The sequence below is a fragment of the Passer domesticus genome, chromosome 31 (assembly GCF_036417665.1).
Source record: "Passer domesticus isolate bPasDom1 chromosome 31, bPasDom1.hap1, whole genome shotgun sequence".
Taxonomy (NCBI): domain Eukaryota; kingdom Metazoa; phylum Chordata; class Aves; order Passeriformes; family Passeridae; genus Passer; species Passer domesticus.
The window spans coordinates 2,972,497-2,999,906 of NC_087504.1; the positions used below are offsets into that span (position 1 = coordinate 2,972,497).

The window sequence follows — 27,410 nt, forward strand, 5'->3', positions numbered from 1 at the left end:
AGGGGGATTGGGGAGGGGGGAAAGGGATGGGGGATTGGGGAAAAGGGGATGGGGGATTGGGGAGGGGGGATTGGGGAATGGGGGATTGGGGAAAAGGGGAAAGGGGGTGGGGGATTGGGGAAAGGGGATGGGGGATTGGGGAAAGGGAGTGGGGGATTGGGGAAAAGGGGAAAGGGATGGGGGATTGGGGAAAGGGGATGGGGATTGGGGAAAGGGGATGGGGGGTTGGGGAAAGGGGAAAGGGGGTGGGGGATTGGGGAGAAGGGGCTGGGGATTGGGGAAAAGGGGAAAGGGGCTGGGGGATTGCGGGGAAAGGGGATGGGGATTGGGGAAAGGGGCTGGAGGATTGGGGAGAGGGGATGGGGGGATTGGGGAGGGGCTGTAGGCAGGGGGGACACGGAGGGACAAGGGCTAAAGCAGGGGACGGGGAGATGAGGAGTCCCCAAGGAGGGGCTGTGGGGGACGGGGGGGCACAAGGACATGAGAAGGGGATGGGGGGCACATGGGGACACTTTGGGGGTGCCAGGGGACACTCTGGGGGTGCCATTTTGGGGTCCCCCACTCTCCGTGTCCCCCCAGGGCTGTTTGGGCTGGTGAACAAACACAGTGTGACCAACCCCACTGACCCATGTGGGGACACTGGGGGTCCCAGGGGACACTCTGGGGGTGCCAGGGGTCACACTAGGGGGCTGGCTGTGCCAGTTTGAGGGTGCCCCCCACTCTCTGTGTCCCCCCAGGGCTGTTTGGGCTGGTGAACAACGCGGGCATTGCCAACCCCACTGACCCATGTGGGGACACTGGGGGTGCCAGGGGACACTCTGGGAGTCCCAGGGGACACTGGGGGTGCCAGTCTGGGGTCCCCCACTCTCCGTGTCCCCCCAGGGGCTGTTTGGGGCTGGTGAACAACGCGGGCATTGCCAACCCCATCGGCCCCACGGAGTGGATGGACATCGAGGACTTCCGGCGCGTCATGGCCGTCAACGCCCTGGGCGCCATCGAGGTGACGCTGCGGCTGCTGCCGCTGCTGAAGCGCGCGCGGGGGCCGCGTGGTCAACACCTCCAGCGTGCTGGGCCGCATCTCCGCCAACGGCGGCGGCTACTGCATCTCCAAGTACTGCATCGAGGCCTTCTCCGACAGCCTCAGGTGGGCGCTGGGCCCGGGCACGGCCCGAGCTGAGCCATGGGCATGGCCTGAGCCACCCTGGGCACGGGCTGAGCCCTTCTGGGCATGGGCTGAGCTGAGCCATGGGCACGGGCTGAGCTCTGGGCAGGGGCTGAGCCATCCTGGGCACGGGCTGAGCTCTGGGCAGGGGCTGAGCTGGGCCCTGGGCATGCTCTGATCCACTCTGGGCACGGGCTGAGCTGAGCCATGGACACAGGCTGAGCCACCCTGGGCATGGCCTGAGCCACCCTAGGCACGGGGCTCAGCTCTGGGCACAGGCTGAGCTCTGGGCATGGGCTGAGCTGAGCTCTGGGCACGGCCTGACCCTGGGCACGGGCTGAGCTGAGCCCTGGGCATGACCTGAGCCACCCTGGGCATGGGCTGAGCCCTCCTGGGTATGACCTGAGCCACCCTGGGCATGGGCTGAGCCCTCCTGGGTATGACCTGAGCCACCCTGGGCACGGCCTCAGCCACCCTGAGCATGGGCTGAGCTCTGGGCAGGGGCTGAGCCACCCTGAGCATGACCTGAGCCCTGCTGGGCACAGCCTGAGCCACCCTGGGCACGGGCTGAGCCCTCCTGGGCATGGCCTGACCCACCCTGGTTGTGCCCTGACTCCTGTGCCCACCCTCTGCCACCCCCTGACCCCCGTGCCCCCTCCCCAGGCGGGACATGCGGCACTTTGGGGTCAAGGTGAGCATCGTGGAGCCGGGGTTCTTCAAGACCAACGTGACGGACCTGGACGCGCTGGAGGCGTCGCTGCGGCAGCGCTGGGAGCGCCTGGAGCCGGCCACGCGCAGCAGCTACGGGGAGCACTTCCTGCCCCAGTGTGAGCGGGGCTGGGGGGCACGGGCCGGGACCCCCGCACCCTGAGCGCCACAGCTCAGCGGCACCCTGCCTCAGTTTCCCTTTCCTGCATCCCCCCGAGCTCAGTGTCTCACCCTGCCTCAGTTTCCCTTTCCCTGCATCCCTCAAATTCAGTGTCTCACCCTGCCTCAGTTTCCCTTTTCCTGCATCCCTCAAATTCAGTGTCTCACCCTGCCTCAGTTTCCCTTTCCCTGCATCCCTCAAATTCAGTGTCTCACCCTGCCTCAGTTTCCCTTTTCCTGCATCCCTCAAATTCAGTCTCACCCTGCCTCAGTTTCCCTTTTCCTGCATCCCTCAAATTCAGTGTCTCACCCTGCCTCAGTTTCCCTTTTCCTGCATCCCTCAAATTCAGTGTCTCACCCTGCCTCAGTTTCCCTTTCCCTGCATCCCTCAAATTCAGTGTCTCACCCTGCCTCAGTTTCCCTTTCCTGCATCCCTCAAATTCAGTGTCTCGCCCTGCCTCAGTTTCCCTTTTCCTGACTCTTCCCCACCTCCCCCAGCCCCCGAATGTCCCAATTCCTCCCCGACCCTTTCCCTGCCTCAGTTTCCCCTTTCCCGCCTCCCCCAAACCCCAAATTCACCATCTCACCCCTGCCTCAGTTTCCCTCCTCCTGACTCTTCCCCACCCCTCCCCCAGCCCCCAAATTTCCCAATTTCATCCCTGCCTCAGTTTCCCTTTTCCGCCTCAGTTTCCCTTTCCCCACCCCCGAATGTCCCAGTTCCCCCCTGACCCCTTTCCTTGCCTCAGTTTCCTCTCCCCTCTCCCCACCATGTCCCCCCCGACCTGTCTCCCATGTCCCCCCTGACCTGTCCCCCCTGACCCATGCCCGTGTCCCCTGTGTCCCCCTGACCCTGTACCCCCTGTCCCCCCCATGTCCCCCCTGACCTGTCCCCCCCGTTGTCCCCCCTGTCCCCTGTGTCCCCCCCCATGTCCCCCCCTGACCCTGTCCCCCCCATGTCCCTCTGTGTCCCCCTGACCCTGTCCCCCGTGTCCCCCCCGATCTGTCCCCTCCATGTCCCCCCCTGACCCTGTACCGTGTCCCCGTGTCCCCCCGACCCTGTCCCCCCCTGTCCCCCTGTGTCCCCCCTGACCCTGTCCCCGTGTCCCCTGTGTCCCCCTGACCCTGTCCCCCTTGTCCCCTGTGTCCCCCCCTGTCCCCGTGTCCCCCTGACCCTGTCCCCGTGTCCCCCCCGTCCCCCTGTCCCCTGTGTCCCCTGACCCTGTCCCGTGTCCCTGGTCCCCCCCCGTGTCCCCCTGACCTGTTCCCCACCATGTCCTCCCCGTGTCCCCCCCTGTCCCCGTGCCCCCCCTGTCCCCTGTGTCCCCCTGACCCTGTCCCCATGTCCCCCCATGTCCCTGTCCCCCCCGTGTCCCCCTGACCTGTCCCCCATGTCTCTCCTGTGTCCCCCCCGTCCCCGTGTCCCCCTGACCCTGTCCCCATGTCCCCATGTCCCCCCATGTCCCTGTCCCCTGTCCCCCCCTGACCTGTCCCCCATGTCTCTCCTGTGTCCCCCCCCTGTCCCGTGTCCCCCTGTCCCCTGTCCCCTGTCCCCCCCTGACCTGTCCCCCCATGTCTCTCCTGTGTCCCCCCTGTCCCCGTGTCCCCCTGTCCCTGTCCCCTGTCCCCCCTGACGTGTGCCCCGTGCCGTGTCCCCAGACCTGCGCGTGCAGCGGCTGCTGCTGTCGCTGCTGTGTGACCGGGACCTGGCCAAGGTGACGAGCTGCATGGAGCACGCGCTGCGGGCGCGCCACCCGCGCAGCCGCTACAGCGCGGGCTGGGACGCCAAGCTGCTCTGGCTGCCGGCCTCCTACCTGCCCTCGGCGCTCGTGGACCTGGCCCTGGCCCTCATCCTGCCCCGGCCGGCCCAGAGCGCCCGCTGAGAGACCCCCGAGCCAAATGAAACCCCCAGACCCAAATCAAACCTCCCTGCGGTGGTGTAATAAATGTCCTGAACTCACCCATCCTTGTTTTCGCTCAGTTCAGGGGATTTGGGGGCACTGAGGTGGCACACACAGACCTGGCCCTGGCCCTCATCCTGCCCCGGCCGGCCCAGGCCGGCCACTGAGAGACCCCCGACCCAAATGAACCCCCAGACCCAAATTTAAACACCCCAAGGGTTGCGAATAAACACCCTGAACTCGTCTGTCGTTGTTTTCATTCAGCTCAGGGGATTTGGGGACACTGAGGTGGCATACACAGCCCCATGGACCTGGCCCTGGCCCTCATCCTGCCCCAGCCAGCCCAGGCCGGCCGCTGAGAGACCCCCAAGATTAAATCCCCCAGACCCAAATTAAACACCCCTGGAGCGGGGAATAAACGCCCTGAACTCGTCTGTCCTTGTTTTCACTCAGTTCAGGGGATTTGGGGACATTGAGGCGGCATTTGGGGCATCACGGACCTGGCCCTGGCCCTCATCCTGCCCAGGGCAGCCGTTGAGAGACCCCCGACCCAAATGAACCGCCAGGCCCAAATTAAACCTCCCAAGGGTGGGCAATAAACGCCCTGAACTCGCCTGTCTCTGTTTTTGCTCACCTCGGGGGGGATGTGGGGACACTGAGGTGGCACGTGAGGATTTGGGGACATGGAGGTGGCACACGGAGCCCCCAGAACCAGTCCCCAGCCCCATGGGGTCAATGGGGCACAGGGGGGACCCCAAAACTCCAGGGTAGAGCCCCCCAACCCCATAAGAGACCCCAACCCCATGAGGGACCCCCAACCCCCACGAGGGTCCTTGTCCCCCCCCATGAGGGACCCCCAGCCCAAAGACACCCCCAACCCTCAAAGGGACCTCAAACCCCTCAAAGGGACCCCAGACCCCCAAAGGGACCCCCCAAAGGGTCCCCCCAGACCCCCCCAGTCACTCTCGGCTCTCCAGAAGCTTTTCCTTTATTGCAAACCCGGGGGGGCCCCAGAGCCCCCCAGGACCCCCGGGGGGTGGGGGTGGCGCTGCTGGGACCCCCCAGGACCCCCGGGGGGGGGGGTGGCGCTGCTGGGACCCCCCAGGACCCCCGGGGGGCAGGAATTTGGGGCGGGGGCTACATGACCTCGTAGCCGCTGCGGATCCCCCGCATGAGGCAGCAGGAGAAGAGAACGCCCAGGACCTGGGGGGACAGGACGGTGACAGTGGGGACAGGGACAGTGGGGACAGGGACAGGGATGGGACACTGGGGGGACAGGGAGGGTGACACTGGGGACAGGGACACTGGGGGTACAGGGACGGTGACAGTGGGGACAGGGACAGGGGACAGGGACAGGGACAGGGACAGTGGGGGGACAGGGAGGGTGACATTGGGGACAGGGACAGGGACAGTGGGGACAGGGATGGGACACTGGGGGGACAGGGACGGTGACAATGGGGACAGGGACAGGGGACAGGGACAGTGGGGACAGGGATGGGGACACTGGGGACAGGGACGGGGGACAGGGACAGGACAATGGGGACAGGGACAGGGGACAGGGACAGTGGGGACAGGGATGGGGACACTGGGGACAGGGACGGGGGACAGGGACAGGACAATGGGGACAGGGACAGGGGACAGGGACAGTGGGGACAGGGATGGGGACACTGGGGACAGGGACGGGGGACAGGGACAGGACAATGGGGACAGGGACAGGGACAGTGGGGACAGGGATGGGACACTGGGGGGACAGGGATGGGGACAATGGGGGACAGGGACACTGAGGGGGGGGTCAGTCAGCCCCAAATTCCAGTGGGGTCTCAGCCCCAAACTGAGGAGGGGTCTCAGCCCCCATTCTGGGGGGGTCCCAGCCCCCATTTTGGGGGGAGTTCCAGCCCTTTCAGGGGGGATCTCAGCCCCTATTCTGGGGGGCTCTCAGCCCCCATTCAGGAGAGTCTCAGCCCACATTTGGGGGGGGGTCCTATCCCCATTCTGGGTGGTCCCAGCCCCCTTTTGGGGGGGGTCTCACCTCGATGAAGGCGATGCCCAGCGCCACGGCCGCCAGCACCAGCACGTTCCTCCTGAGCCAGGCCTCGAGGCTCGGCAGGCAGCCCTGGGAGGGGGGGCACGGGGGGTCAGGGGGCTCGGGGAGCCCCCCGGAGGGGCAGGCTGAGCAGTTGGGGAGGGGTCTCACCCTGCTGAAGACGGTGGCCGGGCTGGGCCGGACGTTGCAGCCGGGGCCGGGCTGGCGGCAGCAGGAGCTGGGCACGGAGTCGTTGGCCCTGAAGGGCTCCACGCTGGCCCAGTCCGTGTAGTTATCCACCCCACAGCACGAGAACTGCCCGGAAAGGGGGTCAGCGGGGGCGGGGAGGGGTGCAGGAGCAGCCCCCTCCCCAGTTCGGGGGTGCCCCCAGGCTCACCTCGTGCTGGAAGGCGTCCAGGGCCGCGCTCAGCGCCGGCTCCTCGCCGTAGCTCCTCACGGCCTCCCGCAGCCCCTCCTCCACCAGCCCGTGCACCTGGGGGGGCAGGGGGGTCACGGGGGGCGGCAGGGACCCCCCCGGGGGGGCTGGGGGGCCGGGGACCCCCGGGATGCGGGCAGGGACCCCCACCTTGTCCTTGAAGACGTAGCCGGCGATGGCGGCGGCGATCTCCACCAGGAAGATGAGGCTGAGCAGGACGGCGAACTGGGGGGGCACGGGGGGTCAGGGGGGCTGGGGGGGGTCACAGAGGGGTTTGGGGGGGTCTGGGGGGGTCAGGGAGGATCTGGGGGGGCTGGAGAGGGGGTTACAGCGGAGGTTCAGGGGCAGGGTGGGGGTCAGAGCAGAGGTTTGGGGGGGAACAGGGGGAGTGTGGGGGGGTTTGGGGGGTTCCAGTGGGGATTTAGGGGGTCTGGGGGTGGGGTGTCAGGGGGTGTCCGGGGGGTCTGGGGTGTTCTGGAGGGTCCGGGGGTGTCCCGGGGGGCTGTCCGGGGGTGTCTTGGAGGGTCTCAGGGGTGTCCTGGGGGTGTCCGGGGTGTCCTGGGGTGGGGTCCTGGGGGTGTCCTGGGGGGTCTGGGGTGTTCTGGGTGGTCTGGGGGTGTCCGGGGGGTCGGGGGTGTCCCGGGGGGTCTCAGGCGTGTCCCAGGATGTCCTGGGGGTGTCCCAGAGTGTCCCGGGGGGTCTCGGGGTTGTCCCGGGGGTGTCCCGGGGGTGTCCTGGGGGTGTCCCAGAGTGTCCCGGGGGGCGTCCCAGGGTTGTCCCGGGGTCGCCCCGGGGGTCCCGCGGGCAGCCCCCCCCTCACCGTGGTGACCATGCAGTAGCTCTCCCTCCAGGCGCCGCAGCAGCCGAAGAAGGCGGTGAAGAAGATGACGACCCCCAGGGCCAGCAGGGCGGCGGGGGCCCAGCCCGCGCCCCCCCCCCGCCGCCAGCGGGGCCCTGCCCAGCGCCAGCAGCGCGTACGAGCCGATGGCGACCAGGGCCACGCCGCACACCTGGGGGCACGGGGGGCACCGAGCGTCACGGACGGCCGGGACCCCTCCCCAAATCCCCCCGCGGCGCCGCGCTCCGCTCTGGGGCAGAACAGAGGGGGGGGACGGGGGGACACAGCAGAGCCCCCCCCGGACAGGGGACACGGGGGGACACGGGGGGGACACGGAGCGTCGGGGACAGCCGGGACCCCTCCCCAGCTCCTGCCGAGCCCCCTCCCCAAATCCCCCCGCGGCGCCGCGCTCTGATCTGGGGCAGAACAGAGGGGGGGGACACGGGGGGGACACAGGGTGGGGGGACACAGCGGAGCCCCCCCGGAGAGGGGACACGGGGGGGACACGGGGGGGCCAGCGGGAAGTTCAGGAAGTCCGGCCCTTCCGGCCACGCGGGAGCGCGCGGGGGGGCACCCGCCCCGCTCGGGGGTCCCGCGGGGTCCGGGGGGGTTCATCCCACCGGGACCCCCCCCCCCCCGTGGGGTCCGCCTACACCAGGAGACCCCTCCCCGTGCCCGGTGTGCCCGCGGGGGGGGGGTGGCACCCGCGGTGTCACCGTGTCCCCCCCCCGCGGCACTCGAGGGGTGACTCAGCCCCGCCAGGGTGGCGACAGCTCCGGCCCCGCGTGGGGGGGCGGGAAGGGGCCCCGTGTCCCCCCCCCGTGTCCCCCCATGTCCCCTCCCGGTGTCCCCCCCCGTGTCCCCCCCCGTTCCGGCCGTTGCCTCTCGCCGCTCTTTCCTCACCCCGACTTCCCCAAAGCCGCGTCCCGCCCGTCCCGGGGGTCCCCCCGCTCCCCCCCGGTTCTCCCACCCCCCCCTCACTTTGGGGTTCCCCCCGTCCCCCCCCCCCCCGGACCCGCTGGGGACAGGATGTGGCTTCACCCAGAGTGACAACAACCCCCCCCTCCCCTCCCCCAGCACCGGAGACCCCAAACCGGGGGGATCCGCCCGGTTCTGCCGGTGCCGGGACCCCCCCGGTGCCCCCCGGTGCCCCCGGCCGGACTCACCCAGAAGATGAAGTTGAAGAAGAAAACCAAGAACTTCACACACTTCATGCCGCCCTCGATCGCCATGGCTGCGGGAGCGGCGGCTCAGCCCCGGCACCGGCACCGGGCCCGCGGCCGGTACCGCTCCCCGCGACCCACGAACCGCCGGCCCCGCTACCGGTACCGGCACCGGCACCGCTCCGCCCGGCCCGGAGCTCCCGGTGCCGCTCCCGGAGCTCCCGGTACCGCTCCACCCATTCCGGAGCTCCCGGTGCCCCTCCCGGTACCGCCCCACCCGGCCCGGTGCTCCCGGTACCGCTCCCGGTGCTACCGGTACCGCTCCACCCATTCCGGTACTCCGGGTACCGCTCCCGGTGCCGCTCCCGGTACCGCTCCCGGTACCGCTCCCGGTACCGCTCCACCCATTCCGGTACTCCGGGTACCGCTCCCGGTGCCGCTCCCGGTACCGCTCCCGGTGCTACCGGTACCGCTCCACCCATTCCGGTACTCCCGGTACCGCTCCCTCCCCGGCCCGGTGCTCCCGGACGTCCCGGTACCGCTCCCTCACCCCCCCGCCCCGGTCCCGGTGCTGCGGGTGCCGCTCCCTCCCAGGTCCCGGTCCCGGAGTTCCCGGGGCTGCTCTCCCCCTGCCCCGCTCCCCCTCCCGGTCCCGGGGGTCTCGGTACCACTTTCCCCCATTCCCGGTGGTCCCGGTCCCGTTCCCCCCCCGTTCCCAGTGGTCCCGTCCCGGTCCCGGTCCCGTCCCCCCCCGCTCCCCCCCCCATTCCCGGAGGTCCCGGTCCCGTTCCCGGTGGTCCCGGTGGTCCCGGGGCCGCTCCCGGTGCCGCTCACCGCCGCCCCTCCCGAGCGCTCCGGGATCATGTGACGGACGGGGACGAGCCAGGAGAGCCCCGGGCCCGCCCCGGGCCCGCCCCGGCACCGGCACCGCCCCCGGCCCGCCGCACACCGGGGCTGCGGGGACCCTTCACTGGGGACCCTTCATTGGGGACACTTTATTGGGGACACTTTATTGGGACACTTGGGGACACCGCGGGGGACCCGGGACTCTGAGCCGCCACCGCGCCCCGCACCGCGGTCCCAGAGCCCCCCGACCCGCACCGGGGTCCCTGTGACCCCCAAACCCACACCCGGGGGTCTCCGTGACCCCTGACCCCGCACTTGGGGTCCCTGTCCCCCGCTGACCCCTCACCCGTGGTCCCTGCTGTCCCTACTGTCCCCCTGTCCTTGGTCCCGGTCACCCTGGTCCTGCACCCCAAGGCCCTCGGGACCCCCAACCCCTCACCCTGGGGGTCCCAAACACCCTGGATCCCACCCCCCGGGGTCCCACGCCCCCGACCCCCGCCCCATTGCCCCCAGGCCCCCCCGGGGTCCCAGCCCCCCATACCCCACCCCTGGGGTGCCAGCCCCCCGCCCCCCACCCCGTTGTCCCCAGTCAGTGTCACAAACCCGGCGTCTCACCCCTGTCACCCCTGTCCCCGCTGTCCCCGGTGTCCCCCGTGTTCCCCCTATCCCCGCTGTCCCCCGTGTCCCCGCTGTCCCCGCTGTCCCCCCTGTCCCCCGTGTCCCCGCTGTCCCCCCTATCCCCGCTGTCCCCGGTGTCCCCGCTGTCCCCGCTGTCCCCCGTGTCCCCGGTGTCCCCGGTGTCCCCGGTGTCCCCGCTGTCCCCCGTGTCCCCGGTGTCCCCGCTGTCCCCCGTGTCCCCGGTGTCCCCGCTGTCCCCGGTGTCCCCGCTGTCCCCCGTGTCCCTGCTGTCCCCCAGCCCGTCCAGCGCGGCCAGCACGGCCCGCAGGTGCGGGGGGTGCACGAAGGCCACGAGCCCCCCGCGGTTGGCCCAGCGCTGGGGCCCGGCCCGGCCCGGTTCCGGCCGGTTGTAGAGCAGCTCGGGGGGGTCCCCGGGGTCCCCGTCCCGCCGCGCCCGCAGCGCCCCCTCCAAGGCCACCACGCCGCCGCCCAGGGCCCGCAGGATGGCGTGCGGGGCACACGAGTCCCAGGCGAAGGTGGTGGCCTGCGACAGCACGAAGGCGTCCGCCAGCCCCAGCGCCACGCACAGCAGCTTGTAGCCGGCGCCGGCCGCGAAGAGCGGGGGACCCCCGCCCAGCGAGGCCAGCGCCCCCCGCACGGCCGCGGCCTCGGCCCGGCTCAGCACCACGCGGGGACGCGGCCGCGGCGCGGGAGGGGACAGCGAGCACAGCCGCGTGTCGCCGTGAGCCACCCCCCAGTGGTAGCGACCCTGCCACCTGCGGGAGAGGGGAGGGGGCGTGAGGGGGGGGCAGTGGGGGGGCGGGGACAGCGGGGTGGGGGAATGGGGGGGCTGAGACCCCCGGGATGGGGGGGAATGGGGACCCTGTGTGGGGGAAATGGGGGGCTGAGACCCCCGGGATGGGGGAATGGGGACCCTGGGATGGGGGCAAATGGGGACCCGGGGGTGGGGGGGAATGAGGGAATTGGGACCCCCAGGATGGGGGAATGGGGACATCGGGGTGGGGGAATGGGGGGATGAGACCCCCGGGATGGGGGAATGGGGACCCTGGGGTGGGGGAAATGGGGGAATGGGACCCCCAGGATGGGGGAATGGGGACACCGGGGTGGGGGGGAAATGGGGGAATGGGGACACCAGGATGGGGGAATGGGGACACCGGGGTGGGGGGGAAATGGGGGAATGGGGACACCAGGATGGGGGAATGGGGGGATGAGACCCCTGGGATAGGGGAATGGGGACACCTGGGTGGGGGAAATGGGGGAATTGGGAACTCGGGGTGTGGGGGGAACAGCAACCCCAGGATGGGGGGGGGGGGGAAATGGGGAGCCGGGGATGGGGAGGAAATGGGGACCCCGGGATGGGGGTATGGGGGAGTTGGGACCCCAGGATGGGGGGCAACTGGGTGATGGGCACCCCAGGGTGAGGGGTCAGGGGTGACAAGGACCCCAGGGTGAGGGGGGTGGGGGAATTAGGACCCCCGGGTGCAGGGTGACAGTGACCCTGAGGTGTGGGGGACAGGGTGACAGGGACCCCCAGTGCAGGGTCAGGGGTCTCAGGGGTGTCAGGGGGTGCAGGGTCAGGGGTCCCAGAGGTCCCAGGGTGCAGAGTCAGGGGTCTCAGGGGTGTCAGGGGGTGGAGGGTCGGGGTCCCGGGGGTCCCGGGGTGCAAGGTCAGGGCCCTCAGGGACCCCAAGGTGCAGGGTCAGGGGTCCCGGGGGTCCCGGGGTGCCGGGCTCTGGCTGTACCTGCCGGTCTGGGGGTCCCTCTGGAAGAAGGGCTCGTTGATGACCCCCAGCACGGGGAGCCCGCTGCGGCGCTCGAAGGCGCCCACGAGCACCAGGGCCGAGCGCAGCCCCCCGGGCGCCACGCCGTCCACGGCGGCCACGTCCTCGCGGCCCCCGATGAACTCGTTGGTGGAGTCTGGGGGAGCCAGGGGGAGCCAGGGGCTCTGGGGGTGCCAGGGGCTCTGGGGGTGCCAGCCCTGGCCCTCACCCTGGCCCTGTTTCTGTCCCCTCCATCCCATCCTGTCCCCATCCCTGTGCCCATTCTGTCCCTGTCCCCATCCCACCCCACAACATTCCCTGTCCTCATCCCTGTCCCTCCATCCCATCCCATCCCATCCCATCCCATCCCATCCCATCCCATCCCATCCCATCCCATCCCATCCCATCCCCATTCCTGTCCCTGTCCCCTCCCTGTCCCACCCCTGTCACCATCCCTGTCCCCATCCCATCTCTGTCCCATCTCTGTCCCATCTCTGTCCCATCCCTGTTCCATCCCTGTCCCCGTCCCCATCCCCATCCCTGTCCCTCCATCCCATCCCATCCCATCCCCGTCCCTGTCCCCATCCCATCCCCGTCCCTGTCCCCATCCCTGTCCCCATTCCATCCCTGTCCCATCCCTGTCCCTCCATCCCATCCCTGTCTCCCCCCTGTCCCCATCCCCGTCCCTGTCCCCACCCCACGGCCCCTCACCAATGGGGTCTATCCAGATCCCCACGTCCCCTGGGGACACTCCGGGGTCGATGCCATCCAGCTCCGTGTCCCCAAGTGTCACCTCCTGGTGCACGGCCTCTGCCAGCAGCTCGGCCGCCCTCGTCTGCTCGGGGCCCAGCACGGCCAGCAGCAGGGCCACCGTGTCCCCCGGGGTGTCACAGACCCGCACCGTCACCGTGCCACCTGCCGGGACACAAATCAGCCCCCAGGGTGGCACAGGGACACCCAGGGTGGCACAGACCCGCACCGTCACCGTGCCACCTGCCGGGGACACAACATCACATAGGGACAGGGCACAGGGACACCCAGGGTGGCACTGTCACCGTGCCACCTGCCGGGGACACAACCCAGGGACCCCCGACTCAGCCACGGCCCCACAGACCCCGTGGGGACCCTGACTCAGCCATGGGAATGTGGGGACATGGGGACATGGGGCAGGGTGACACTGGGACATGGGACATGGGATATGGGACATGGGGACATGGGCAGGGTGACACTGGGACATAGGACATGGGACATGGGGACATGGGATATGGGACATGGGACATGGGCAGGGTGACACTGGGACATTGGGACATGGGGGCTCCCTCCCTCCTCAGCCTTGGCCCCACATCCCCACGTGTGTCCCCTCTGTCCCCACACACCCCACAGATGTTCCCATCCCACTGTCCCTGCTGTCCCCTCACTGTCCCCACATCCCCTCTGTCCCCTCAGTGTCCCCATGTCCCTCACTGTCCCCTCAGTGTCCCGCTCACCCCGCGCATCCCTGAACTCGCTGCTCTCCTCGCCGTGGATGTGTTCCCTCTCTCTCCTCAGTGTCCCCAATGTCCCCGCTGTCCCCTCACTGTCCCCGCTGTCCCCTCAGTGTCCCGCTGTCCCCGCTCACCCCGCGCGTCCCTGAACTGGCTGCTCTCCTCGCCGTGGATGTGTCCCCCCAGTGTCCCCAGGGTCCCCAGTGTCCCCACTGTCCCCTCAGTGTCCCCTCAGTGTCCCGCTGTCCCCGCTCACCCCGCGCGTCCCTGAACTCGCTGCTCTCCTCGCCGTGGATGTGTCCCCGGAGCTCGGGGAACTGCGGCGACACCGGGGGGGGCTCAGGGGGGGCCCGGCGGGTGCCACCCCCCGGCCACCCCCGGGCTGTCCCCACCTGCGTCCCCAGGTCGTGCTTGATGAGCTCCTGGATCAGCACGTCCGCCAGGGTTTTGAAGTCGCGGGCGAAGCGGGGGCCGCTCTCCGGGCCCGGCTTCTCGGCCACCGGCAGCCGGGCCAGCGGGCCCTCGGCCCGGCAGCGCCGCGCCACCTCGGCCGCCTTCTGCGACACCGCCACCAGCGCCGGCAGCAGCCCCGCCATGCCCGCCGCACCGCGACAGAGCGGCACGGCCACGCAGAGACACCGCCACACGGCCGAGGGACACCGCGACAGCCGCGACACAGCGACACCGCCACAGCGCGACAGCCGCGACACCTGCGGGGGCAGCCGCGGGTCAGGGACGGGAGCGGAAAGGCTCCGAAATGACCCCAAATGGGGACGGGGGACACGGGGATAGGGGGACATTGGGGTGGGGACAGGGGGGTTTGGGGACATGGGGACACGGAGACATTGGGATTGGGACAGAGGGATGTGGGAATTTGGGGACAGGGGGATGTGGGGACAGGGACAGGGGGACATGGACATTGGGATTTTAGGGACATTGGGACTGGGACAGGGGGATTTGGGGTGTGGGGACAGGGGGACATTGGGATTTTAGGGACATTGGGGTGTGGGGACAGGGGGACATAGGGGTTGGGACGGGGACAATCGGATGGGGACAGGGGGACATTGGGATTGGGACAGGGGGACGTTGGAATGGGGACAGGGGGATGTGGGGACAGGGACAGGGGGACATAGGGGTGTGGGGACAGGGGGATGTGGGAATTTTGGGACAGGGGGATGGGGGACATTGGGACATGGACATTGGGGTTTTGGGGACATTGGGACGTGGCGATAGGAGGATGTTGGGATGGGGACAGGGGGATGAGGGAATTTTGGGACAGGAGGATGTGGGGACAGGGGGACACTGGGATTTTGGGGACATGGGGATGTGGGGACAAGGGGATGTGGGGACGTTGACGTGCGGATGTGAGGACATGGGGACCAAACTGTGGGGATGGGGTGACAGCAGAACATGGGGGTGTGGGGACACGGGGGACGTGGCGATGTGGCACAAGGGGACACGGGACAGGGTGACACGGGGGTGTGGGGACACGGGGACACGGGGACCCGGGGGACGTGGCGATGCGGACGCGGGCACAGGGGGACGCGGGCACACAAAGGCGGCCACGGGGACACGGCGCTGTGGCCGGGGGGACGCGCGGCTGTCCCCAGCTGTCCCCGCGGGGGGGTGGCCTGTCGGGGCCGGGCCGGGGGGGTCCCCGCTGTCCCCGGAAGGCGCGGGGCCACGCGGCCCCCCCCGGAACGGCCTCGGAACGCCCCCAAAATCCCCCCCCCCCGCCACCCCCGCGCCGGGGACCCCCCCCCAGTGCTGGTCCCCACCCCGGGGACACCCTGGGGACACCCCTGGGGACACCCCGGGGACCCCCGGGGCCGCGCTGCCGTTACCGGGGCCGCTGACAGCTCCGCGGGCAGCCGGGGGCGGGGACGGGGCCGCGTCACGGCCGCGCTTAACCCGCTCGCTGCCGCGGCCCCGCGGCGACACCGGGGACACCGCGCGGGGACACCGGGGGGCGCCGCCGCACCGGGCGGGGGGCGACACCGCGGGAGGTGACACCCCCCGGAGTGTGACACCCCGGGACGGTGACACGGGGGACACCGCGGCGGGGGCACGCCGGGGGTCCCGTGTCGCGCGTCCCGTGTCCCATGTCGCGTGTCGCGTGTCGCGGGTCCCCAAAGCGCCCCCGCCGCAGTTCCGGCCCCGCCGCGCGGGGGAGCGCTGCCCCAAAAACGGGGCCGCCCACCCCCCAATAAAAAACCCCACCGGGACCCCCCAGGGCCGGGCCAGCCCTGCCGAGCCCCCCGGTGCGCCCCCGGTGGGTTTCCCCTCTCCATGGTTCTGATGGCACCGGGAAAAACGGGGGGGGGGGGGGTCCCGGTCACCCGGGGGGTCCCCACGGTGACCTCGGGGCCGGGGTCCCCCCGTTGCTCCCCTGGCTCCTCCCGGGAGCGCTGCGGGGTGGGCTCCCCCTGTGCCCCCCCCGAGCGCCTTGGGAGCGCGACCCCCGCCACCCCCGGGGGTCCCGGTGCCCCCCGGGCCGCGCTGGGGGGTCCCCGCTCCTCCGGGAGCGCCGCTCCTGCAGCACCTCCCGGTGCCGGGACGCTCCAGACCGGGCAGATTCGCCCCCTCCCCGAATTTCAGCCCCCCCCCCGGGGGTCCCCCGAGCCCCCCAACTCCGGCGGGGCACCCCCGGCCAGGGCTCCGCTCGCTGTGGGGCTCGGGGGGCTCGGGAGCATCTCGGGGGGCTCGGGGACAGCTCGGGGGGCTCGGGGACAGCTCGGGGGGCTCGGGACAGCCTGGGGGGCTCAGGGGCAGCTCGGGGGGCTCGGGGACAGCTCGGGGGGCTCGGGGACAGCTCGGGGGGCTCGGGACAGCCTGGGGGGCTCAGGGGCAGCTCGGGGGGCTCGGGGGCAGCCCGGGGGGCTCGGGGGCAGCTCGTGGGGCTGGGGGCAGCTCGGGGGACTGGGGACAGCTCGGGGGGCTCGGGGACAGCTCGGGGGGCTCGGGACAGCCCGGGGGGCTCGGGACAGCCCGGGGGGCTCAGGGGCAGCTCGGGGGGCTCGGGGGCAGCCCGGGGGGCTCGGGGGCAGCTCGTGGGGCTGGGGGCAGCTCGGGGGACTGGGGGCAGCCCGGGGGGCTGGGGGCAGCTCGGGGGCAGCTCGGGGGGCTGGGGGCAGCCCGGGGGGCTGGGGGCAGCCCGGGGGGCTCGTGGGGCTGGGGGCAGCCCGGGGGGCGGGCGCACTTGCCGGGACGCGCTTCCATCCCGCCGCACTTGCCGGGAGCCGGGGCCGCGCCGCCCCCCGCGCCCCCCCGAGCCGAGGGGCGGGCGGGGGGTGCCCGAGCGCACCGGGCGGCGGCGGGGCCGTTCCCGGGGCTCGGGGGGCCGGCGGCGGCTGGTGCCAAGCCCCTGCCAGAACCTCTTTTGTGCGCCCGCAGCCAATCAAGGCCGCTGACGACACACTTCTCTTGGGGTATAAAACCCCGGGGCCGCCGCTACCGCCGCTTTTTTTCATCCCCCCCCCCCCTTCGGCCCCCCCCGGGGTCCCCGCTTCCCCGCCCCCGCCGCCGTTACCGCCTTCCCCCCCCTTGCGCGCTGCGGTGGAAGCGGGGCGGGGGGGCGGCCCGGTGGGGAAGGGTTTGCTTATTTTATTTTTTTTTTATTTTATTTTTTTTCCCCTCCCTCTTGTTTCTTTCTTTTTTTTTTTTTTTTTCTTTTTGTTTTTGTCCCCCCCCGCCGCTCTCCCGATGTATTTCTTGCTGTCCCCCCCCGGCATGGCCCCGCTGTGGTGGCTGCTGGGCTCGCTGCTGGCCGCGGTGGCGGGGGGGGGGTCCGTGGAGCAGCCCCCCGCCTCCGAGCCCGCCTGCCCCGTGTGCCTGTGGCGGCGGCAGAGCAAAGAGCTGCGCCTGGAGAGCATCAAGTCGCAGATCCTGAGCAAGCTGCGGCTGAAGGAAGCGCCCAACATCACCCGGGAGGTGGTGAAGCAGCTGCTGCCCAAGGCCCCCCCGCTCCAGCAGCTCCTGGACCTCCACGACTTCCAGGGGGACTCGCTGCAGCACGACGAGTACCTGGAGGAGGACGAGTACCACGCCACCACCGAGACCGTCATCAGCATGGCCCAGGAAAGTCAGTGCCGCCCTTTGTTCCGCTGCAAACTTCGCCGCAGGACTCCCCCCCCCGCCCCCGGCCCCCCAGCCCCGGCCCGGACCCCCCCCCCCGGCTCCCCTCCCGCTCCCCCGCCGCCCTCCCCGCTCGGCACCGGCGGCCCCGCGGGGCGCCCCGGCCGCCCCGAGCCCCCCCCGGGGGTCCCCGAGTCACCCCCGGCCGCCCCGAGCCCCCCCCGGGGGTCCACGAGCCCTCCCCGGGGGTCTCCGATTCCTCCCGGCCGCCCCGAGCCCCCCCCGGTCCGTGCGGGTCCCGCGGGGACGCTTCGTGTGCTCGGGGACGGGGACAAGGGGACAACGGGGGACAACAAGGGGACAGGGGGACAGCGGACAGGGGACTGGGACTGGGAGAGGGGCCCCGTGCTGGGGAGCAGGAGCTGGCACTGGGGACTGGGGCTGGGGACAGGGTGCTGACACTGGGACTGGGAGATGGTCCTGAGTGCTGGGAGCTGGCACTGGGAGCTGGGAGTTGGTACTGGGATCTGGTACTGGGGACTGGGGACAGGGGACTGGGACCTGGAACTAAGTCCTGGGAGCTGGCACTGGGGACTGGGGACAGGGACTGGGGACCAGCAGCTGGCACCGAGTGCTGGGGCTGGGGACAGGGTGCTGACACTGGACTGGAACTGGGGACACAGGACTGGGGACTGGGACTGGGAGCTGGGAGCTGGAGCTGAGTGCTGGGAGCTGGGACAGGAGACTGGGACTGGGACAAGGTGCTAGGACTGGGAACACAGGACTGGGACTGAGACTGGAAGCTGGAGCTGAGCGCTGGGAGCAGGGACTGGGTGCTGGGACAGGGGACTGGCACTGGGACTGGCACTGGGAGCTGGGACTGGGAGCTGGGACTGGCACTGGGAGCTGGGACAAGGTGCTAGGACTGGGGACACAGGACTGGGTGCTGGGACAGGGGACTGGGAGCTAGGGACTGGCACTGGGAGCTGGCAGCAGCACCCGGCCCAGCACCAGCACTGGGACCTGGCCCTTTGTACTGGGACCTGAAACTGGGGACTGAGACTGGGAACTGGGATTGGGACTGGGAGGACACTGGTGAGTGGGAACTGGGGACTGGGAGCTGGGACTGGAAATGGGGACTGGAACTAGGGACAGGGACTGGGACTGGGGACTGGGAGCTGAGACTGAGACTGGGACTGGGGACAAGGACTGGGTACTGGGAGCTGGGACTGGGGAGTGAAACTGGGAACTGAGATTGAGACTGAGAGTGGGACTGGGAACTGGGACTGGGAGCTGAGCCTGGGGACTGAAACTGGGAACTGAGACTGAGACTGGGACTGGGACCTGAGAGAGGAGATGGGACTGGGGCTGGGGCTGGAACTGGGAGCTGGGACTGGAACTGGGACTGGGAGCTGGGACTGGGAGCTGGCAGCGGGGCCCGTGACCCGTCACTGCGTGCTGGGACCTGGCACCGGTGCCTGGGGACCTGGGGACTGTCACCAGGCGCTGGCACCGCTCAGCGGTGGCACTGGGAGCTGGCACTGGGGGCACGGCGCAGGTGGCACGGTGACCCCGCGGTCCCCAGGGCACGTGGCGGGGTGACAGCGGGGTGACAGCAGGGTGACAAACAGGGTGACAACAGGGTGACAAACAGGCTGGCAGCAGGGTGACGGTGAGGTGACATCAGGGTGACGGCAAGGCCACAGCGGGGTGACAGCGGGGTGACAGCAGGGCCGGGCTGGGGACAGGCCAGCGCGGCCAGGGGTCCCCGCAGGGACAGCGGGAGGGGACGCGGGCCCTTGGCCGCGCCTGGCTCGGCTCCGCCCCCTCCCTGCCTCAGTTTCCCCCGGGATTTCTCCACCTGCTCCCGGCGCGGGACCCCCGGGGGGGCGAGGGGCCGGGGGCGAAGGGCGAGCGGAAGGGAGGGAGGTGTGAGGCGCTGCCGCCCCCTCCCCGAATTTCCTTCCCAGGCATTAAATGCGCTCGGGCGGCTTTGAAATTTTATTACCCATAAAATTGACGACACGCTGGGGTTTTCCTCCCCGGGCCTCGGGCCCCCCCTCCCCGCCCCTTTGGCAGCTCGGGGGCCCCCCAAAATAAAGGGCAGGGCCCCTCCTCCCCCCGGGGGTCCCGCGGGCCCGGACCCCCGGCCGGATGCGCCCCGGGCCGGGGAGGGGGGGGCTCCTCTCCGTTATTATTTTGATTTTATTCTCCCCTCTCCGCTCGCCCCCCCCGGGCCATTGCGGGGTTTTTATGGTTCCTGAACAGAAGGAGGGGAAGGCGCTTTATGGGCGCAGCAGAGCCATAAAGATCTCGGGTTCCCCCCGGCCCCCCCCGGGAGCAGCCGCGAGGGTTAATTGGCTCCCAAGCCCCCCGAGGGGCTACCCGTGACCCCCGCGACCCGCGGGGGGTGGGGAGCTTAATGAGGCCCTGGGGGGGGGCCCGGGGGGGCTGGGGGCTGGAGGGGCCCGGGGGGAGCCGCTCAAGGTCAGGGGGACGCGGGGACAGGAGGACGGGGGGGGACACGAGGACGGGGGGCACAAGGACAGGGACGGGGGGCACGAGGACGGGGGGGGACACGAGGACGGGGGGCACGAGGACGGGGGGACAGCGCCGAGCACCTCGGGGGGGGGGGGGGGGCTCTGTGAGGGGGGGCCGCGCTCGGGGGCCCCAAGGCGGAACAAAGAGCTGGGGGGGCTCCGGGGCCGCCCCCCGGCCGGCTCAGGCCCAGCTGGGCCCGGTGTCCCGGTAACCTTTATCCCCCGTTGCCACGGCGACGGGACGAGCATCCCGGCACCGCGGCCGGCGGGACCCCCCCTCGCCGCGCCCCGCGCCCCCCGGCCCGGGCAGCGACAGCGGCGACCCCGGGGAGGGGCTCGGGGGGCTCTGCGGGAGCGGCCCCGCTGGCACCGGGAGCCCCAAAACCCCACCTGAGCCCCCAAAACCCGACCCTGAGCCCCAAAACCCCACCTGAGCCCCCAAATCTGCACCTGAGCCCCCAAATCCTACCTGGATCCCCCAATCCCCACCTAGAGTCCCAAATCCCCGCCTGCACCCCCCAAATCCCCACCTGGACCACCCCAAATCTGACCTGGACTCTCAAATCCCCACTTGAGCCCCCAAATCCCCACCTGGCGTCCCAAATCCCCACCTGAACCCCCAAAACCCTACCCGGAGCCCCAGATCCCGACCTGGATCCCCCCAATCCCCACCTGAACCCCTCAAATCCCCACCTGAATCCCCCAAATCTGACCTGGAGCCCCTAAATCCCCACCTGGAGCCCCAAAACCGTACCCGGAGCCCCCCATCCCCACCTGAACCCCTCAAATCCGACCTGGAGCCCCTAAATCCACACCTGGACCCCTCAAATCCCCCCCGCACCCCCGGCCCCGCACCCCCGGGTGTCACCGTCCCCGCCCGGGTGACAAAGCCCCCCCGAGCTGTTTTGGGGGGGGTCGCTCGTGGCTGTGAGCGCCGGGGGGGTGCCAGGGGGGTCCCCGCGGCCCCCAGCCCCATTTGCGAGCGCGGGGGAGGCGGCAGCGCCGGTGTCGTGACCCCCGCGGCAAATGGCCCCGCGCTGCAGCTGGGCGCTATTAAACCTGACCGGGGCGGGCGGGGGGCGCGCGGGGGGGCGGATCCCCCCCTCAATTCGACACAGATGTGGGGCCGGGCCGGGGGGACCCCCGCAGCCGGCTCGGGGGTGTCAGCGCTGCGTTTGGTCACCTGCCGGGTTTGGGGGGGGGCTGCGGGAGCCCCCCGAGGTGCGACCCCCACCCCGCGGCCCCGAGCAGGTGCTGCGGGCCCGGAGCCCCCCGCCCCACGCAGGCCGGGACCCCCACCCCCAAGGGGGGCTCGCTGCGGGCCCCTCCCGAGCCCCCCGGGGCCGCGGGTCGGGGGGCAAGCGGGGACCCCCTCGCGGCGACCCCCGGGGCGGCCTCTGCCCCGACCTTCACCCCCAGGGCCGGGAGGGGCTGCCCCGACCCCCAGCGCTCGGGGGTCCCGCGGCGGGGCCGGGGGGGGTCCGGAGTGCCGCTCGGGGGTCCCAGAGAGGGGCTCGGGTCCCAGAGTGAGGCTCGGGGGTCCTGGCACGGGGCTGGGGGGTCCTGGAGCTTTGCTGAGGGGGTCCCAGAGAGGGTCTCTGATCCCGACATGGGGCTCGGGGGTCTCAGTGTGGGGCTGGGGATCCCAGAGAGGCACTCGGCTGGGCCGGGGGTGTCCCAGAGAGGGTCTCGGGGGTCCCGGTGCGGGGCCGGGGGATCCCAGCGGGTCTCTGGTCCCGGAGTGGGCCCGGGGGGATCCCAGAGAGCGGCTCGGGGGTCCCGGAGCGGTGCTGAGGGGGTCCCAGAGGGGCTCCAGGGTTCCCGTGTGGGGCCAGGGGTCCCGCAGCGAGTCCCGGCTGTCCCGGAGCGCGGGGCGGGGGTCCCACCGGGTTGGGGTGGGGGTCCCTCCGGGGGTCCCAAGGCCAACCCTGACCCCCCCTCTCCCCGCTCGCCCCGCAGCCGACCCGGCGGTGCAGATCGAGGGCAACCCGCACTGCTGCTTCTTCAACTTCAGCCCCAAGGTCATGTTCACCAAGGTGGTGAAGGCGCAGCTCTGGGTGTACCTGCGGCCGGTGCAGCACACCTCCACCGTGTACCTGCAGATCCTGCGCCTCAAGCCCGTCACGGACGAGGGCAGCCGCCACATCCGCATCCGCTCGCTCAAGATCGAGCTCAACTCGCGCGCCGGCCACTGGCAGAGCATCGACTTCAAGCACGTCCTGCAGAACTGGTTCAAGCAGCCCCACAACAACTGGGGCATCGAGATCAACGCCTTCGACCCCAACGGCAACGACCTGGCCGTCACCTCGCTGGGGCCCGGCGCCGAGGGGCTGGTGGGTGGCGCTGCCGGGGGGGTCAGGGGGTCCCCAGAGGAGGGACGGGGGTTTGGGGTGTCCCCTAGAGGGGCTGGTGGGTGGCACTGCCCACCCGGGGGGCTCAGGGTGTCCCCAGAGGGGGGACGGGGGGTTTGCGGTGTCCCCAGGGGAGAACTGAAGGGCTGGTGGGTGGCACTGCCGGGGGGGTCAGGGGGTCCCCAGAGGGGGGACGGGGGTTTGGGGTGTCCCCTAGAGGGGCTGGTGGGTGGCACTGCCCACCCAGGGGGCTCAGGATGTCCCCAGAGGAGGGACAGAGGGTTTGGGGTGTCCCCAGAGGGGCACAGAGGGGCTGGTGGGTGGCACTGCCCAGGGGGACAGGGGGTTTGGGGTGTCCCCAGGGGGGCACTGGGTGGGTGGTGGGATGGGGCTGGGGGACGATGACAGCTCCGAGGGGTGGGGGCATTTTAGGGAGGGGGGTCACAGGTCGTGGGGACAGTGACAGCTCCGTGGAGCTGATGACAGGTCTGGGGGGCAGTGACAGCTCTAAGGGGTTGGTCACAGCTTTGTGGGGACAGTAACAGCTCCATGGGGACAGTGACACTCTCGTGGGGTGGGTGGCAGCTCCACGGGGCTGGTGGCAGTTCTGTGAGGACAGTGCCACCTCAGTAGTGCTCCTGGTGCCACTGACAGCCCCGTGGGGCTGGGGACACCTGCAGGACATGCCACCACCCCTGGCACAGCGCAGCCGGGCCGGGTGGAGCAGCGTGCGGTGGGTGGTGTGTCACATTGTCCTCACCATTGTCCCTGTGTCCCCTCACCGCTGTCCCCTCATGGCTGTCCATGTCTCCTCACCACTGTCCCTGTCCCCTCTCGCCTGTCCCCTCACCATTGTCCCCTGCGTCCCCTCACCACTGTGTCCTTATGGCTGTCCCCACTGTCCCGTTGCCGCTGTCCCCTGTGTCCCCTCACGTCCGTCCCTGTCCCTTCATGGCTGTCCCCTCACTGCTGTCCCCTCCCGGCTGTTCCTGTCCCCTCACCCCTGTCCCCTGTGTCCCTTCATTGCTGTCCCTGTCCCCTCGCTGTCCCCGTGTCCCCTCGCTGTCCCCTCGCTGTCCCTGTCCCCGCTGTCCCCGTGTCCCCTCTCTGTCCCCATCCCCTCACTGTCCCCTCACTGTCCCTGTCCCCTCACTGTCCCCTCGCTGTCCCCTCTCTGTCCCCATCCCCTCGCTGTCCCCTCGCTGTCCCTGTCCCCGCTGTCCCCCGTGTCCCCTCGCTGTCCCCATCCCCTCACTGTCCCCTCGCTGTCCCTGTCCCCTCACTGTCCCCTCGCTGTCCCCGTGTCCCCTCGCTGTCCCCTCGCTGTCCCTGTCCCCGCTGTCCCCCGTGTCCCCTCTCTGTCCCCTCGCTGTCCCCATCCCCTCACTGTCCCCGCTGTCCCTGTCCCCGCTGTCCCCGTGTCCCCTCACTGTCCCCTCGCTGTCCCCTCTCTGTCCCCATCCCCTCACTGTCCCCTCGCTGTCCCCATCCCCTCACTGTCCCCGCTGTCCCTGTCCCCGCTGTCCCCGTGTCCCCTCGCTGTCCCCAGCACCCCTTCATGGAGCTGCGCGTCCTGGAGAACAACAAGCGCTCGCGGCGGAACCTGGGGCTGGACTGCGACGAGCACTCCACGGAGTCGCGCTGCTGCCGCTACCCGCTCACCGTGGACTTCGAGGCGTTCGGCTGGGACTGGATCATCGCCCCCAAGCGCTACAAGGCCAACTACTGCTCGGGCCAGTGCGAGTACATGTTCATGCAGAAGTACCCGCACACGCACCTGGTGCAGCAGGCCAACCCGCGCGGCTCGGCCGGGCCCTGCTGCACGCCCACCAAGATGTCCCCCATCAACATGCTCTACTTCAACGACAAGCAGCAGATCATCTACGGCAAGATCCCCGGCATGGTGGTGGATCGCTGCGGCTGCTCCTAGAGCCGCGCTGCCGCCCCGCGCCCCCTCCGGGCGAGCCCCCGCTGCCCCCCGCGGGCTCCTCTGCATTTTTTCCGCTGGTTTTTTTTTTTTGCTTTTTTTTTTTGGATTTTTTTGTTGTTGGTTCGGGGCGGGGCGGGAAGCGCAAAGTGACAAAGGCCAAGCGTTGAAATCGGTTTGGATGGAGGAGGAGGAGGAAGGCACGGAGCAGCGAGCCCGCGATCCCACGCGCATTGTGCAATAAAGCGACCGGACGGAGAAGGGAAGGGGGGGCCGGGACCCCCACGCCGCGGTGGCGACACGGGGACACCGCGGGGACACGGCCCCGGGTGGCGGCTCCCCCGCGCCAGCCCAGCAGGACGAGGACGAGGAGGAGGAGGAGGAGGAAGAGCGAGCGCACCCCGCGTCTCCCCGAGCTCCTGGAGCAGCGCTGGGGACACCGCTGGTGACACCGCTGGTGACACCCGGGCGGGGTGACCCCGTCCCCGCGGCCGCAGCGAGGTCCGGCCGCGGGACCCCCGGCACCGGGAGGAATCCGCCTCCCTTCTTTAATTTATTTATTTATTAATCGCCCTCCCGGCCGGCGCTCGCCCCGCTCGCTCCCCTCGCAGCCGGGGCCGGCTCCGGAGGGGCCGCTGCAGCCCCGAGACCCCCGGGGACCCCCGGGGACCCCCGGGCGAGGGCGGCTGCAGGGCCCGGAGCCTCCGCCCGGGCTTTGGCTGCAGCCCTGGCACCGGCCCCGGGCTCCGCCGGGGGTGAGGGCGGCCCGGGGGTCACCCGGAGGCGACACCAGAATTGTTGGGAGGCTCCGGCTGGGGCTGAAATTCCGCTTACGCCGCACATTCGCCTCGCGCTGCCCTCGGAGGGTTTTGGTTTTGTTTGGTTTTTTTCTTTTTTTTATGATTTTTTTTCTGTTGTTTGTGTTTTGTTTCACGTGAGAACGAACCCCCCGCGTGTCCCGAGGCTCCGCCGCGGCTCCTGCGGCTCCCCCCGGCCCCGAGCGCTGCGGCCGGGGGAGGCTCGGCAGGGGGAGAAGCCCCCGCGGACCCCCAGCACTTATCCCCCGGTGCCGCAGCCGGGGGGCTCCGGGCGGGAGCAGCACTTAGGGGGACTCCAGGGCCACCCGGATCTTTAGCACTTGTCGCCGGCTCCGCCGCAGCCCCGCGGGGCCCCGGAGCGCCCCCGGGCCCCTCCTGGCGCCGCAGCACTTAAGGGGCCCCTGGTGCCAGGCTGGTGCCACCGCCCCGTGTCACCGCCCGCTGTCACCGCCCTGGTGGCGCCGGCGGGGGCCGAGGCGAGGGGACGGGGATGGGGACGGGGATGGGGACAGCCGGGGGGGCAGGAAGGGGGGGGAGAGCCCCCCGCGCCCCCCAAAAGGGGCACAGCCTGGTCCGGGGGTCAGCAGCCCCTCATGGGGGTCACCAGCCCCCCGAGGTGGTCACCAGCCCCCCGAGGTGGTCACCAGCCCCCCGAGGTGGCCGTGCTCCCCGGGCTCGGGGCTCCCCCGGCCGTGCCCGGGGGGCTCCGGGGGGCTCCGGGGGGCCGGGGACACCCCCGCGCCCAGCGCTGCCCCCACCGGGAGAGGTCCGGAACCGCTGGGAGGGACTGGGAGGGACTGGGAGCGGCCCTGGAGCCCCAAAGCCGCGGTGCCCAAAAAGCCCCGCGAGGCCCCGGGGCTGCCACGGGCCGGGGGCACCGAGGGACAGGACGGGGAGGGCGGCACTGGGACCAGTTCCCCCCGGGCACTGGGACCAGTTCGGGACTGGGCACTGGGACCAGTCAGAGCTGGAAACTGGGACCAGTTATCTCCGGGCACTGCACCAGTCCCCACAGTGGGCACCACTGGTCCCAGTGCATGGGATTAACTGGTCCCAGTACTGGCACTGACTGGTCCCAGTGCCCAGGGCTAACTGGTCCCAGTGTGCGGGATTAACTGGTCCCAGTGCCAGGCACAAACTGGTGCCAGTGCCCAGCTTTGCCTGGTCCCAGTACCCAGCTCTGACTGGTGCCAGTGCCTGGAACTGGTGGATTCCAGTGCTCAGTCCTGAACTGGACCCAGTGCCCGGGGGTAACTGGTCCCAATGCCTGGCACTAACTGGTCCCAGTGCCTGGGTCTGACTGGTCCCAGTGCCCAGGACTGACTGATGCCAGTGCCCAGTCCTGAACTGGTCCCAGTGCCAGGGTTAACTGGTCCCAGTACCCAGCTCTGACTGGTCCCAGTGCCCAGGGTTAACTGGTCCCAGTACCCAGCTCTGACTGGTCCCAGTACCCAGCTCTGACTGGTCCCAGTGCCTGGGGGTAACTGGTCCCAATGCCTGGCACTAACTGGTCCCAGTGCCCAGGGTTAACTGGTCCCAGTGTCCAGCTCTGACTGGTCCCAGTGCCCAGGGTTAACTGGTCCCAGTACCCATCTCTGACTGGTCCCAGTGCCAGGACTAACTGGTCCCAGTGCCAGGGTTAACTGGTCCCAGTGCCCAGTCCAACTGGTCCCAGTGCCCGGCTCTGACTGGTCCCAGTGCCCAGGGTTAACTGGTCCCAATGCCTGGCACTAACTGGTCCCAGTGCCCAGGGTTAACTGGTCCCAGTACCCATCTCTGACTGGTCCCAGTGCCCAGGGTTAACTGGTCCCAATGCCTGGCACTAACTGGTCCCAGTGCCAGGGTTAACTGGTCCCAGTGCCCAGCTCTGACTGGTCCCAGTGCCCAGCTCTGACTGGTCCCAGTGCCCAGGGTTAACTGGTCCCAGTGCCCGGCTCTGACTGGTCCCAGTGCCCAGGGTTAACTGGTCCCAGTGCCCGGGACCAACTGGTGCCACAGGCAGGGGGTGGCGGGGGGTGGTGCCCCCCGAGTATATTATTATTCTAATTATTCTAATTATTCTAATTATTTCCCGCTCTCGGGCTGTGCGTGTCCTAGGTTCCTTTTCTGTTGGTCCGTCCGTTGTTTTTGTCCCTCGTTCTGTCGCTCCGGGGGGACCCGGGGGGGTCCCGGGGGGGGTCCCGGGGGAGGGGGGGGCGGGGCCGAACTCAGCACTTGAACAGCAAAAATATAAAAAGAAAGAATAAAAAAAAATTCCAAAAAAATGTAAAATGTTTTTTAAAAAAACAGAGAAATAATCTGAGAGTTCAGCTCCACCCCCGGCGCTCTGGGGGTGGCCATGTCACCTTTGTCACCTTTGTCACCTCGAGGTGGTGTGGGAAGGATTTGGGCTCTGGAAGGTTCCAGAGGGGACCTTGGGGGTGACACTGGGGACAGCCCCGGGGGACAGGGAGGGACAGGGGACACCCCCCAGGCTGGCACGGGGACAACGCCCCACTGCTGAGCCCTGGTCCTTGGGGACACCGGGCATGGGGACATTGCCATGGGGACACTCGGGACAGAGCTGGGGACAGCTGGGACAGGG

At 70.1% G+C, this 27,410-nt stretch overlaps 4 protein-coding genes across 4 annotated transcripts; 2 read left to right on the forward strand and 2 right to left on the reverse strand.

Moving 5' to 3' along the window:
* The first annotated feature begins 738 nt into the window (after positions 1-738).
* On the forward strand, positions 739-4,324 carry LOC135287909 (retinol dehydrogenase 5-like). Its single transcript, XM_064401151.1, is given in 5 exon segments — positions 739-745; positions 893-1,039; positions 1,041-1,144; positions 1,826-1,989; positions 3,686-4,324. Coding segments are annotated over 4 exon segments (588 nt in total). The 5' UTR covers positions 739-745; positions 893-943; the 3' UTR covers positions 3,910-4,324.
* Positions 4,325-4,899: 575 nt separating this feature from the next.
* Positions 4,900-9,301, reverse strand: CD63 (CD63 molecule). The gene is given in 9 exon segments (XM_064401147.1): positions 4,900-5,130; positions 5,957-6,040; positions 6,122-6,265; positions 6,348-6,443; positions 6,537-6,611; positions 7,207-7,321; positions 7,323-7,396; positions 8,391-8,458; positions 9,222-9,301. Coding segments are annotated over 8 exon segments (720 nt in total). The 5' UTR covers positions 8,457-8,458; positions 9,222-9,301; the 3' UTR covers positions 4,900-5,064.
* INPP1 (inositol polyphosphate-1-phosphatase) lies at positions 8,848-14,998 on the reverse strand. The gene is made up of 7 exons (XM_064401006.1): positions 14,961-14,998; positions 13,509-13,826; positions 13,373-13,433; positions 12,344-12,547; positions 11,615-11,789; positions 10,061-10,627; positions 8,848-9,229 (listed from the first exon to the last, which is right to left on the reverse strand). Exons 2-7 carry the CDS (start codon positions 13,710-13,712, stop codon positions 8,848-8,850), a joined length of 1,593 nt encoding a protein of 530 aa, XP_064257076.1. The 5' UTR covers positions 13,713-13,826; positions 14,961-14,998.
* A 1,600-nt stretch (positions 14,999-16,598) lies between these two features.
* Positions 16,599-27,019, forward strand: GDF11 (growth differentiation factor 11). The gene is made up of 3 exons (XM_064401137.1): positions 16,599-17,197; positions 21,690-22,063; positions 23,631-27,019. Exons 1-3 carry the CDS (start codon positions 16,819-16,821, stop codon positions 24,009-24,011), a joined length of 1,134 nt encoding a protein of 377 aa, XP_064257207.1. The 5' UTR covers positions 16,599-16,818; the 3' UTR covers positions 24,012-27,019.
* The last annotated feature ends 391 nt before the right edge of the window (positions 27,020-27,410 follow it).

Excerpts from the sequence above, each read along its gene's own strand:
- INPP1 (XM_064401006.1), bottom strand. The coding sequence starts at position 13,712 with ATGGCGGGGCTGCTGCCGGCGCTGGTGGCGGTGTCGCAGAAGGCGGCC. Across the intron at positions 11,790-12,343 it reads GATCTGGATAGACCCCATTG|ACTCCACCAACGAGTTCATC; the intron begins GTGAGGGGCCGT and ends TGGCTCCCCCAG. Across the intron at positions 10,628-11,614 it reads AGGGACCCCCAGACCGGCAG|GTGGCAGGGTCGCTACCACT; the intron begins GTACAGCCAGAG and ends CCTCTCCCGCAG.
- GDF11 (XM_064401137.1), top strand. The coding sequence starts at position 16,819 with ATGTATTTCTTGCTGTCCCCCCCCGGCATGGCCCCGCTGTGGTGGCTG. Across the intron at positions 17,198-21,689 it reads CATCAGCATGGCCCAGGAAA|CCGACCCGGCGGTGCAGATC; the intron begins GTCAGTGCCGCC and ends CTCGCCCCGCAG. Across the intron at positions 22,064-23,630 it reads GGCCCGGCGCCGAGGGGCTG|CACCCCTTCATGGAGCTGCG; the intron begins GTGGGTGGCGCT and ends CGCTGTCCCCAG.